The sequence below is a fragment of the Lontra canadensis genome, unplaced genomic scaffold (genome assembly GCF_010015895.1).
Source record: "Lontra canadensis isolate GAN:19392208 unplaced genomic scaffold, GSC_riverotter_1.0 scaffold176, whole genome shotgun sequence".
NCBI classification, from domain to species: Eukaryota; Metazoa; Chordata; class Mammalia; order Carnivora; family Mustelidae; genus Lontra; species Lontra canadensis.
In genome coordinates this window covers 1,427,126-1,439,507 of record NW_022631170.1, presented here as the reverse complement: position 1 = coordinate 1,439,507, position 12,382 = coordinate 1,427,126, and the positions used below count along the sequence as shown (strand labels likewise).

The window sequence follows — 12,382 nt, the reverse complement described above, 5'->3', positions numbered from 1 at the left end:
CAGAACTCCAAGATTAAAAGATGTACAAATACAAATTTAGGTAAAAAGAATTCTTATAAAATTTTGAAGCAGTAATATTTATTTTGCCTAAAATTGAGGATTCTTTTCCACTTCTTTATTTAGTAGCTTTTTCTAGGGGTAGCTGTGTGGCTCAGTCAGTTAAGCATCTGACTTCAACTCTGGTCATGATCTCAGTGTCCTGGGATTGAGCCAACATCAGGCTCCTAGTTCATGGGGAGTCTGCTTGACTCTTTCCCCGTGTCCTTTCCTCCCTCCACTGGTGCTCTCTCACCAAATAAGTAAAATCTTAAAAAAAAAAAAAAAAAAAAGATTTTTCTGAAACTCCCTTTATTCCCCCTTGAAAATTGCTTTGATATTTAAGTATATGCATTTAATACATATTTTATAGATCTTTAATTGGAGGATATACTCATTGTCACTTAATTCAGTGTAGATAGCTGTATTTGGCAGTGGGAGGGGCAGGACAGGGAAGTGGTTTAATTCTCTCACCTCTATACTTAGGTTAGATTTTCTTGAACATTTGGGGTTGCCAATACCTTTGGGTACCTATCAAAGAATGGAATTATTGGATCATAATAATAATTGTATGCTAACTTATTGAGTAACCATCTACATGCTTCCCCAGTGGTTGTGCCATCTTATTTTCCCAACAATATGCAAAGGTTCGAATCTCTACATCTTTGCCAGTCTCTGCAATTTTTCTTGTCTTTCCTTTGTAAATCACTCTAAAACAGATGAAGTGGTATCTTATTGTGGTTTTGTTTTGCATTTTTTCTGATAACTGAAGACATTGAAAATTTTTCATGTGCGTATCGGCATTTGTAAATTTTCAGTGAGAAATGTCTGTTCAAGTCTTTTGCCTAATTTTAATTTGGGTAATTTTTCTTTGAGATGTTGAGTTGTCAGAGTCCATTGGATATTTTATATACTAGGCCCTTAACAGATATAAGGTTTGCAATTTTTTTCCCATTATATGGGTCATCTTTTCATTCTTTAATAAATTCCTTTGATGCATAAAACTCATCTTTTTTTACATTTTGATAAAGTCCAATTTAGGAGTTTTTACTTTTGTTTTTTGTGCTTTTGGTGTCATACTCAAGAAAGCTATAAAGAATCAGCTGAGCTAAGAGAGAGAGAATTGAACTTCCAGGTGTTTGAACAGGCAATTAAAGCTCAGACCAGGGGCGCCTGGTTGGCTCAGTGGGTTAAGTCTCTGCCTTCAGCTCAGGTCATGATGTCAGGGTCCTGGGATCGAGCCCTGAATCAGGCTCTCTGCTCAGCAGGGAGCCTGCTTCCCCCTATTTCTCTGCCTGCCTCTCTGTCTACTTGTGATCTCTGTCTGTCAAATAAAAAAATAAATAAAATCTTTAAATTCTCCAGAAAATTCCAATGTATAACCAAGGTTGATATTAAAAAAAAAAAAAAACAGAACAAAACAAAACTCAGACCATAAATGCAAGATGTCAGCCTTTAAACATTTATAACAATGTCAGTCATATGTCATGAAAGTTAACAATTATTTTTTTATTTACTCCCAGTGTAGGTTTCCCAAATGGCCTGCATAGACGAACACAGTCTAACATTGTGGAAAGAATTCATTCTAATGGGAATCACAGGACTCCCTAAACTGCAGGCTCCATTGGTTGGACCCAATCTCACTGTTTGCCTGGTCTCAGTGGTGGGTATCCTGAGCTTGATCATTCTCACCAAGATGGACTCTGTGCTACAAACACCCATGTACTTCTTCCTCATATTCCTGGCTTTTCACTCATACCTGGGTTATTCAACAACCGGGGCACCCAAAAGGTTTAGTAAGTTTTATTGAGGAAACAAATACCATCTCTTGTTCCTGCACCACATGGGAGCTTTCCACATTATTTATGTTCATTGTTTTGAGCTGTTCATTCTATCAGCTGTCCTATAATCCCTGCCATGGACATCTGTAACCCTCCACTCTACCCTGACATCATGGCACAAAGGATGTGTCAGGTGCTGTGGCAATCCCCTATCTCTCTGGCACATTTGTTTCTCTTCTAGTCACCATAAAACTTTTTAATTTATCCTTCTGTGGCTACAAGATTGTAAGTCATTTCTACTGTGACAATCTCCCGTTGTTATCTTCGTTCTGCTCAAATACGCATAAAATTGAATTGACGATTATGATTTTCTGTTTTAAATTTGATTTTACTGCTTCTGATAGTTCTTGCATCTTACCTGCTAATCCCGGTAGCCATCATCAGGGTGAACTCGGCTTTTTATCTACACTGTGTCATTCATACACAAGTTGTTACTGGTTAACTATATATGAATGTACTGCTTAACAAAGTGTTATAATTTTTGCAGGTAATTAAATTAATGTATATTATAACCCAAATGTTTCTTTCTGCAAGTTCACTTAGAAATAGGATGGGTGTATAGAAGTCAATCTCTAAATATATGTTGCATATAAAAATTATTAATTATAATCACTTATTACTTAAGTAATAATAAGTTAATTAATTTATTATCATTCATGTATTAATGAATAATACAGCATAGGTTTTTTCCACCTGCAGGTCCCACATGACAGTAGTCACAGTGTTCTGTGGGACTTTGATATTTATGTATATGCAACCTGAGCCAAGTCATTACTTTGACACTGATAAAGTGGCGTCCATACTTTGCACCATTGCTATGCCCCTGCTGAATCCCTTGATCTATAGCTGGAGGAACAAAGAGGTAAAATATGCAGGACAAAGATGTGGGGAAAAGTATGCAATATCTTCTCAATTGACTATACTATGTGGTTTCTATGAATTCAGTTATCAACATTAAGCTTTGTTATATTCCTTGGGCGGGGAAAGCAAAGATAATTAAAGTCAACATATATTTAGAGATGGACTTCTATGTACCAGTCATATTTCTAAATGAACTTGCAGAAAGAGACATTTGGGTTATAATATACATTAATTTAATTACCTACAAAATATATCATTTTAAGAGGTACATTCGTATATAGTAAACTAGTAACAACTTGCATCTGAATAACATGGTGTAGAGAAGATTTACATGTGGCAAAACAAGTAATGAGAAAGAATCAGGCCAGGAGTAGAAAGATGAAAGGATATAAAAGGAGATCCAATTTTATAAGAAAAGGCAGTTTATGGCAAAAAATCAAAAACGGGCTATTGTGACTATGTAAAGTCAATTTTATTCCAAAGTAATATTTATTATGAAAAACAAATAATTACATTGCTATTATTTTCAGATCATTTAAAATTAGAAGAATCCTTCAGTTAATTATTTTTTTTTAAAGTTAGGTAATTTGCAAATAAATACAAACTAATAATGTGAGTACACCAAATTTGAAACTTCATAAAGGATGTTGTTGGAGTTAATATAGAGCATGAAATCATCCATAATATCTGGCTAGCTAAAATGTTACATGGGGAACCCCTCAAACTCAACACACACAAAACAGATAATCATATAAAAAAATGGGCAGAAGATATGAAAAGACACTTCTCCAATGAAGACATACAAATGGCTATCAGACACATGAAAAAATGTTCATCATCACTAGCCATCAGGGAGATTCAAATTAAAACCACATTGAGATATCACCTTATACCAGTTAGAATGGCCAAAATTAGCAAGACAGGAAACAACATGTGTTGGAGAGGATGTGGAGAAAGGGGAACCCTCTTACACTGTTGGTGGGAATGCAAGTTGGTGCAGCCACTTTGGAAAACAGTATGGAGATTCCTCAAGAAATTAAAAATAGAGCTTCCCTATGACCCTGCAATTGCACTACTGGGTATTTACCCCAAAGATACAGAGGAAGTGAAAAGAAGGGCCATCTGTACCCAATGTTTATAGCAACAATGGCCACGGTCGCCAAACTGTGGAAAGAACCAAGATGCCCTTCAGTGGATGAATGGATAAGGAAGATGTGGTCCATATACACTTATAGAGCATTATGTCTCCATCAGAAAGGATGAATACCCAACTTTTGTAGCAACATGGACGGGACTGGAAGAGATTATGCTTAGTGAAATAAGTCAAGCAGAGAGAGTCAATTATCATATGGTTTCACTTATTTGTGGAGCATAACAAATAACATGGAGGACAAGGGGAGATGGAGAGGAGAAGGGAGTTGAGGGAAATCGGAAGGGGAGGTGAACCATGAGAGACTGTGGACTCTGAAAAACAATCTGAGGGTTTTGAAGGGGCGGGAGGTGGGAGGTTGGGGGAACCAGGTGGTGGGTATTGGAGAGGACACAGATTGCATGGAGCACTGGGTGTGGTGCAAAAACAATGAATACTGTTAAGCTGAAAAGAAATTAAAAAATTTAAAAAAAATAATTAAAAAATAAAAAAATAAAATGTTACATGGGGGCCACTGGGGATAATGGAAAGTTTTGGAGGAGGGCACAAACTTTTGGAATGCTGAGTCGTGCATGACCACTCACATAGGAATGGCGCAGGGAGTTACATTCCCCAATGCTTTTTAGCCCAAACAGCTGTCCTGTGATCTAAAAGATGTATGCACAGTATCCTAGGCTATGTTTAGCAGAACTCCTAGAACACACTGATTAGCATATTGTATATTTCCCATAATCAGACCCTCCTAGTTCCAGTAAGACCCCTGTCACACATCACTACGTTGAAAAACAGAGTCATAGAGACTTATGATTTTCCTGAAGCACTAATAAAGGTGGGAGCAAAGAAGAGCAAAGGGTCTTTGTCTCTGAGCATTGACCCCCTTGCCTTCTCCTCTCTTTCATAGCAAAGTCTGGAGTAATCTTTCATCCATCGGTACAGGGATTGCCAGCCATTCCTGGCAGGATGTCATAAGCAAATTGAAAAGGGTATTATTTTATTGCATATAATAGAAAAATTATTATCGAGAATATATATAAGTTAAATTATATATACATGCACAATTTTAAAACCGCATAACTAGTGATATTATATATAATTTATGTATCCAAAAATATAACAGTAAATACATTTTATTTTTTAAAAAAGACAGTATGGATGAACCTTGAAGACATTATACTAAATGAAATAAGCTAGTCACAGAGGGACAAATACTACATGATGCCATCTATATGAGGTATTAAAATAAAAAATCTATAATGTCATTACCTGCACATATATATGTGTGTGTATGTATAGGTATGTAGACATGTGTGTGTGTTTTACAAGTAGTTTGAAAGGTAAAATTCTGTGATCCATGATGATCCTGTCCTATCTTAGAATTTTATGTTTAACCAAATTAAGTTTATTTGATATTATACTCACAATTTAAAAAGTGGGCAATACTTCTTGTGCAATAAATAATAAAGCTCAAATGAGAGAACAAATTGTAAAATAAAGCATCAATAAAAATGGAAAGTGTAAAGGCAATACTTTTTTTTCTAAAAAAAGCTAAATACACAGGGAAGTTGGCAGAACTGATGAGGGAATAAAGTCCTATTGACTGACCAGGGTACAGACTAACTTTGGTAACATGACAGATAATCTACAAATGACATTTCAGAGGAGGCAACAACACAACCTTCCTGTGAATACTTGGACTTTGGAAAGGACCTCAAGGATTTCAATTCATCCTCATAGTAATTTAAGATGTGTAAATATCTTTGTTATTTCCTCCTGATGGTCCACAATTTGACTGTTACTTCAAAAATGGTAGAACCTAGGGGTCCCTGGGTGGCTCAGTGGGTTAAGCCTCTGCCTTCAGCTCAGGTCATGATCTCAGGTCCTGGGATTGAGCCCTGAATGAGGCTCTGCTCAGCCAGGAGTCTGCTTCGCCCTCTCTCTCTGCCTGCCTCTCTGCCTGTGTGTGATCCTCTCTCTATGTCAAATAAATAAATAAATAAATAAATAAATAAAATCTTAAAAAAAAAAAAAAGGTAGAACCTAGAATGGGCTATACCTATGTTAGAAACTCTGAGATGAAGTGTCCTGCCCTAAAGTAGTGAATATTCTAGAGAACGTTATGCAGGTTATCACTGTTTCTTTATGAGTTAATATCATATTAAAGATAGATGCTGGAGCTGAAATCAAAACCTCATATTTTATTTCAGAATTTTAAGGTGGATATTATATTGACTCATTCACTTACTCATCATCCATTGCATCAGTCAGTAAGTCAGCAAATATCTTTGAACACCTACTCTTTCTTGGGTAGTATTTTAGAGGTTACTAATACAAAGACAAACTATTTAGACATACCTTTTTCACTTAAAAAGATAACAGACTAGAAAATCCCACACAAGAAATAAAATAAAATGTTATCAATATTTAATTACAGTACTTATACATGTGTGGGGAAATATCACAGACTATATAAAAAAATTCATTTTCCATCAAATAATTTTAATTAAAAACAAGAATTAGGACCAGGCATTTGATGGATACCTTCTAAAAGTCTCTAGAATGACTGAAATTTAGTCTTCTTATTACTGTGAACATCTTGAATGACTCTTATGGCAACTACACCAGGTCCTGTTTTTGACCAGAATGGAGCCTTTGCCTTCAGTTCTATTCCCAACATTCACAGTAAAATGGAACACTGGAGCCAGAATCCTGGGCTTTCCAACTGTTGGATTTTCTCCACCCAGGGCCAGCAGCCACACTTCTTAACCACCACAGGGGACAATTCAAAAGAAACAAACACCCAAAGGGTGAATCATTGCATGAGATTGTTACTCAATAGGATCATCTAAGCAAATCCCTAGTCTGGCCCCACATTTTCACTCTCTGGGTGCAATTCCTGTGTGGAGACTTGCATAATTGGTCTTTCTTTCCCTGAGGAATCAGAACTTTATCTGGGCATTCCTGTTTTCATGTGTAGGGACTGAACCCATGAGTGAGCTTATTTTAGTGTGCTGCTCCTCAGAAACTTCAGACACAGGTAAATTTCTTCAGCGTGCCTCCTGCAGAACCTTCACAGTGGGTCTCAGCAGATCTCTGGACAGGTAAGTTCACCCCAACCATTTACTTAGTACTCATCCTGGATGTGAAGACCATGTATCTTGGGAGCTTTATGGATTCAAATCAGACTCAGGACTGAAATATCTTTTCCGTTCTCTTCTGAGGACTTAAATCTCTGTTCTCTGAATGCTAAGTGAAAGGGACAGAGAAATGACTCAAAGTGTGGTCCCCAGCACCCCTGATGATAAATTAGTGTGATCATTTCCACAGAACAACGAAGATTCTATTTTACCTTAGGATAAAGGGGAATGTTTCTGCTTTAGAGCTGGCAGAACTGATGTTTTTGAAGGCACTCTCTACTGAACGGGAATCTTAAGTGATTTGAAATATCTGATTTCTTCTCCAAGACAGACCTTCTAAATTGTTTAACATCAAGAAAAAGAAGTTTCTCCCTTCCCTGATGTTCACATTGTCCAGGGTGACAAAGCCTATGGTGGAAAGGTTCCCTGATGTCAGCTGGGAGGCTTTCGGATGCTGGTGGACACTGACAGCTCCTGTCAAGGTGCAGTTTGTCCCGAACACAACTCAGGTATAAATAAGTTTAAGACAAATTGTACAGTTAGAGACCAATAGAATATTTCTTGAAATCATTTCAGTAGCTATTTAAAACATTTTCAGTATGGCTTCTTGGCCAAATAGTAATATAAATGATGAATATTAGGTACATTTTTTTAAGTTCTTTTCCTGACATGTTAACATTTTGGCAGACTTATGAAATATTTATTTTCAAAAACAAACTTGAAAAAATATATGTAAAAATCTGACATAACTTTATCAGAAACAAATCTGAAACCTTTCTGAAGAAACAGGAGAAAAATACTTTAATTCAGTGACATATACTTATCAAAAGACAAAAACGCAATCCTAGCTTTGCCATTAGTACTATTTCTATAGAAGAAGAAATTAAGAACAGGTAATTATACACACAAATATATCTCTTTGGAGCTAACTGCATGAATTCACATCCATAATCCAAGATTTTGGCTATTGTTGTTTTGTTCTGTCTTGTTTTGTTTTTACTTTGCTAAATTAAGGATAAAGTTATTGAATGTATTATATCTCAGAGTAAAACAGTGAACATGAAAACAGTTCACTCTGAACGGTTTTCATGTTCAGTGAAATGAACTGAAACATTCACTGTTTCAGTTTCAGTCAAATTAAAATGTTTTGTTTAAACAGGAAATGTTTTGTTTAAAGTGAGTGTTGCCACTGTGTTTTCCACCAGAAGTTTACCTATGCACTTCTTTTCAGATGTGGTGGTAAGTGAAAAGAGATATGGGATATCTACTGCAACACAGTTGTATAACCTGACTAGACATACCTAATGTAGGTATTAAAATATCTTTGATTAAACAAACACCACAGATTTAAGAAAGAATTAGTTTGCAGGGGAACACGGCCTGATTTGTTTTTACATATGTAGCTAGAAATCACATGTCCCAGTTGCCTAGATACACAAAATTATAATTCACTTACTATTCCCATTTCAACTATAAAACTACCTAATGGGGTAGAATGAGGAATGAGTCACTGGGACACAAACAGGAAACATTAGAAAAATCATTTAAAACATGCTAATAACAAGAACTGATAGTACCAATTATTCTGCATTCATTGTTAACAAACTGTACTAATAATACTTGCTTGCCTAGTATCTCAATACATTCATACAACACAAGGATATAAATACTTAATAAAAATCACACAGCTAGTAACTGGTGGCCTAACACCCAACCAACCAACTGGCCAAACAAACAAGCAAACAAAACACATAAAGTAAAACAAAACCATAAAACCATACCATTCACCAATATCCTATATAGATTCTTCACATGACTTAGGCTCATTGAGCTTCAACTGTTCAGTCAGACATAGAGATAACTACATCCACCTTCTAGGACACTTTTGCTGAATAATGAGATCATTATTTTGAAATGGCTAGCATAGTCCTGGGCCCAGAGTACACTACATATTGAATAATGTTAACACTCTTCACCTTAGAGTTCTCTGCACAAAGAACACAAAGTGATCAAACTTGAGGAAATCAAACATACAAGTAATATTTTGTGAAACGTGAAAATAGGCTTTAAACATTTTAAAAGAAATAAGTACAAACTGGGAAAAAGAGAGAAAGAAGAAAAAGGAAAAAAAAAAGATAGGAAGGGAGGGAGGGAGGGAGGAAGGAAAAAAAGAAAAGAAGGAAGGAAGGTAGGAAAAGAAAAGAAGGGAGGGAGAAAGAAAAAGAAAGAGAGAGAAAGAAAAAAGGAGCGAGCTGCCAGAAAACCATGATAAAGCAGCATCTGAGCAAGTAGAGGTTGGAGTAGTAGAAAGGAGAGTTCATTTGGCAGAAGAAAGGAAATGTGATTAAGTTAAAAAAAATCAGTTTCTTATTGACACTAAGAAACAAGACTACTGGGGCGCCTGGGTGGCTCAGTGGGTTAAGCCGCTGCCTTCGGCTCAGGTCATGATCTCAGGGTCCTGGGATCAAGCCCCGCATCGGGCTCTCTGCTCAGCAAGGAGCCTGCTTCCTCCTCTCTCTCTGCCTGCCTCTCTGCCTGTGATCTCTGTCTGTCAAATAAATAAATAAAATCTTAAAAAAAAAAAAAAAACAAGATTACTGAGGTGTAGTCAGTTGGTGGGCAGCTGAAGCAGCATTGATCATTAGATAGAAAGTGATAGTAGAAAGTGAAGGAAAACCCAGCATACACAAAGTATTTTGGACAGAAATAGAAAATTTCCAAGGTTGATAACAGGTTATAAGCCAAAGACAAAGCTAGTGGCGTCTAAGGAAAAAAATAACTGAAAGTCACTGGAAGTCACTCTGGCTCAACAACTTCTACTCCATAACTATCTTTTATCATTGAATACATATACACAAGCACGTTTGTATATATGTAAATATATATTCATGCAATATTGTGATTACTATGTTTAAAATATACATATAAATATTAATATATACACTAAAGTATATTAATATATATTCAATGAATATGAATTATATCTAACACAGAAGTGAAAAATTGATAGCTTGGTACAGCAGTTCTAGCAACATGAAATTGGTACCTACAAAGTTTATGTTTCTGAATATTTTAAAAGGACTAGGAGAAATACAAATAAAACTGATATCTTTAATTATGAACAGAAATAATCCCACTTAAATAAAATGGTTTACAATCTTGCATCTGCCAGAAAAATTTACTTACCATCTATTACTTCCCTTTCATTTTCCCATTAGAGGATGAGAACAACAAAATAAATGGCCTCAGAAAATCTCACCCAGGTGACTGAGTTCATTCTCATGGGAGTCTCAGATCACCCAGACCTCCAGATTCCACTCTTCTTTGTTTTCCTGCTGATCTATGGGCTGACCATGGCAGGGAACCTGGGCATCATCACCCTCACTAGTGTTGACTCTCAGCTCCAAACACCCATGTACTTCTTCCTCAGGCACTTGGCTATCATCAATCTTGGCGATTCTACTGTCATTGCCCCCAAAATGCTGATAAACTTCTTGGTTACAAAGAAAACCATATCCTACTATGGATGTGCAGCCCAGCTGGGTGGGTTCTTAGTTTTCATTATTGGTGAGACTTTCATGCTGGCTGCAATGGCCTATGACCGCTACGTGGCTATTTGCAAGCCCCTGCTCTACATGGTGGTGGTCTCTCCACAGATGTGCATACTGCTGGTGTCCCTCAATTACCTCTACAGTCTGACCACAGCACTGACTGTCTCCTCCTATGTGTTCTCCATGTCATACTGTTCTTCCAATGTAATCGATCATTTTTACTGTGATACTGTCCCTTTGTTGGCATTGTCCTGTTCTGATACCTACATCCCAGAAACAATAGTGTTTACCTCTGCAGGGACCAACTTGTTTTTCTCTATGAGTATTGTTCTAACATCATACTTCAACATTGTCCTTGCCATTTTGAGGATCCGTTCCTCAGAGGGCCGACGAAAAGCCTTTTCCACCTGTGCCTCTCACATGATGGCTGTCACTGTGTTCTATGGGACCCTTCTCTTCATGTATTTGCAACCGAGGTCCAACCACTCCTTATGTACTGATAAAATAGCCTCTGTCTTCTACACCCTGGTGATACCAATGCTGAATCCCCTCATATACAGCCTAAAGAATAAAGATGTAAAGGATGCATTCAAGAGATTCCTAAATAACCCATGGCAGGCTTCCAAATTGATGTAAATTTAAAACTACAAGAGTTTTTATTTAAGGGTTTGTATTTACTCCAGAAAAGCTAATCTCTATTAAATGCAGAGGTAATAAATAGCCAAAAATTCCATGGATTCCAATAAGAAAATCTTAATCCTTTCTATTGCAACCTCAAATACTTAATTTTTGCTAATACAAAGATGTATTAGTTGACCAAAGAAAGTACATTTATTTAAGTAGTAAGCAATAATTCCAAAATAAATACATTTTAAGGTGCAACACAACTCACTACTGGGTTTTTATAATTTCTAGCCATGAAAGAGGAAGTCTGAGAGCTGAAGAAGTTATGAGAGAAACATTTCTTAGAATGTGGTTGAGTCAGGTCATCTTACTTGCCACAAATCTGTTTTGTTCAACTGATAGAAGTTTTATTTTACTTTCATTTATTTTATCTTTCAATTTCTTAACCTTTTAGAATCCATTTTTATCTTGTACATAACACATATTTATATCATTTTTATCATATTTATATCATTTCTGTTCAGGAGAAAATGAAGACTAAACAAAAATGCTTAGATTTACATGGAAATAGGCCATGTGACGAAACAGAAGAAAACGTATGAAAGGGGATTCCACTGTTGATTTTGCTCACATGTGCATGTGCACAAAGCAAAATGTTGATATTTATCTCAATATGATATAAAATTAATTTTCTCTAATCCTCTTTTCCTCCTTAACATTGTGTGGAGGTAATCATCTGTGGTATAAAAACTTTACAGCAAATAACACTTCTTTTAGAATTTTTGTGTAGTGTTTTGGAGGAAAATATTAGAAAATGAAAGAAAAAAAGTCATTGCCCTCAAAGTGACACCAAGTCTCAAAGTCAGTACAGCCAATAAATAAATAAATATGATATATACATAAATGTTACTTGTCATTCTGTGCCTTATTTCTGTCTGTATATGCAAAATGCTGTGAACTACAATGTCATGAGAGAAATGGGGAATGCCATGATAGGTTAGGCAATGCCTGGAAATAATGCAGATTTATGACAATTTCAGGGAACTCAGAAATAAGTCAAACACAGGAATTGCGACACTCAGTTTCATAAGCTAATTCTTAACTTTAATGAGCAGAATAGCTAGCCAAAAACAGAAGAGTCACACTGTATGGTGGATATTCCTGGTCTCCACAGACAAAATTGGC

The 12,382-nt window shown here is 36.2% G+C and overlaps 1 protein-coding gene and 1 pseudogene across 1 annotated transcript; both read left to right on the top strand.

The window, feature by feature from the left end:
• Positions 1–1,573: 1,573 nt before the first annotated feature.
• Positions 1,574–9,072, top strand: LOC116860495 (annotated as a pseudogene).
• A 1,189-nt stretch (positions 9,073–10,261) lies between these two features.
• LOC116860411 (olfactory receptor 8J2-like) lies at positions 10,262–11,209 on the top strand. The gene has a single exon (XM_032846466.1). The coding sequence runs from the start codon at positions 10,262–10,264 to the stop codon at positions 11,207–11,209; it is 948 nt and encodes a 315-aa protein (XP_032702357.1).
• Positions 11,210–12,382: the final 1,173 nt, after the last annotated feature.

Bases quoted from the DNA above. Each gene is read 5' to 3' on its own strand.
- LOC116860411 (XM_032846466.1), top strand. From the start codon at position 10,262: ATGGCCTCAGAAAATCTCACCCAGGTGACTGAGTTCATTCTCATGGGA.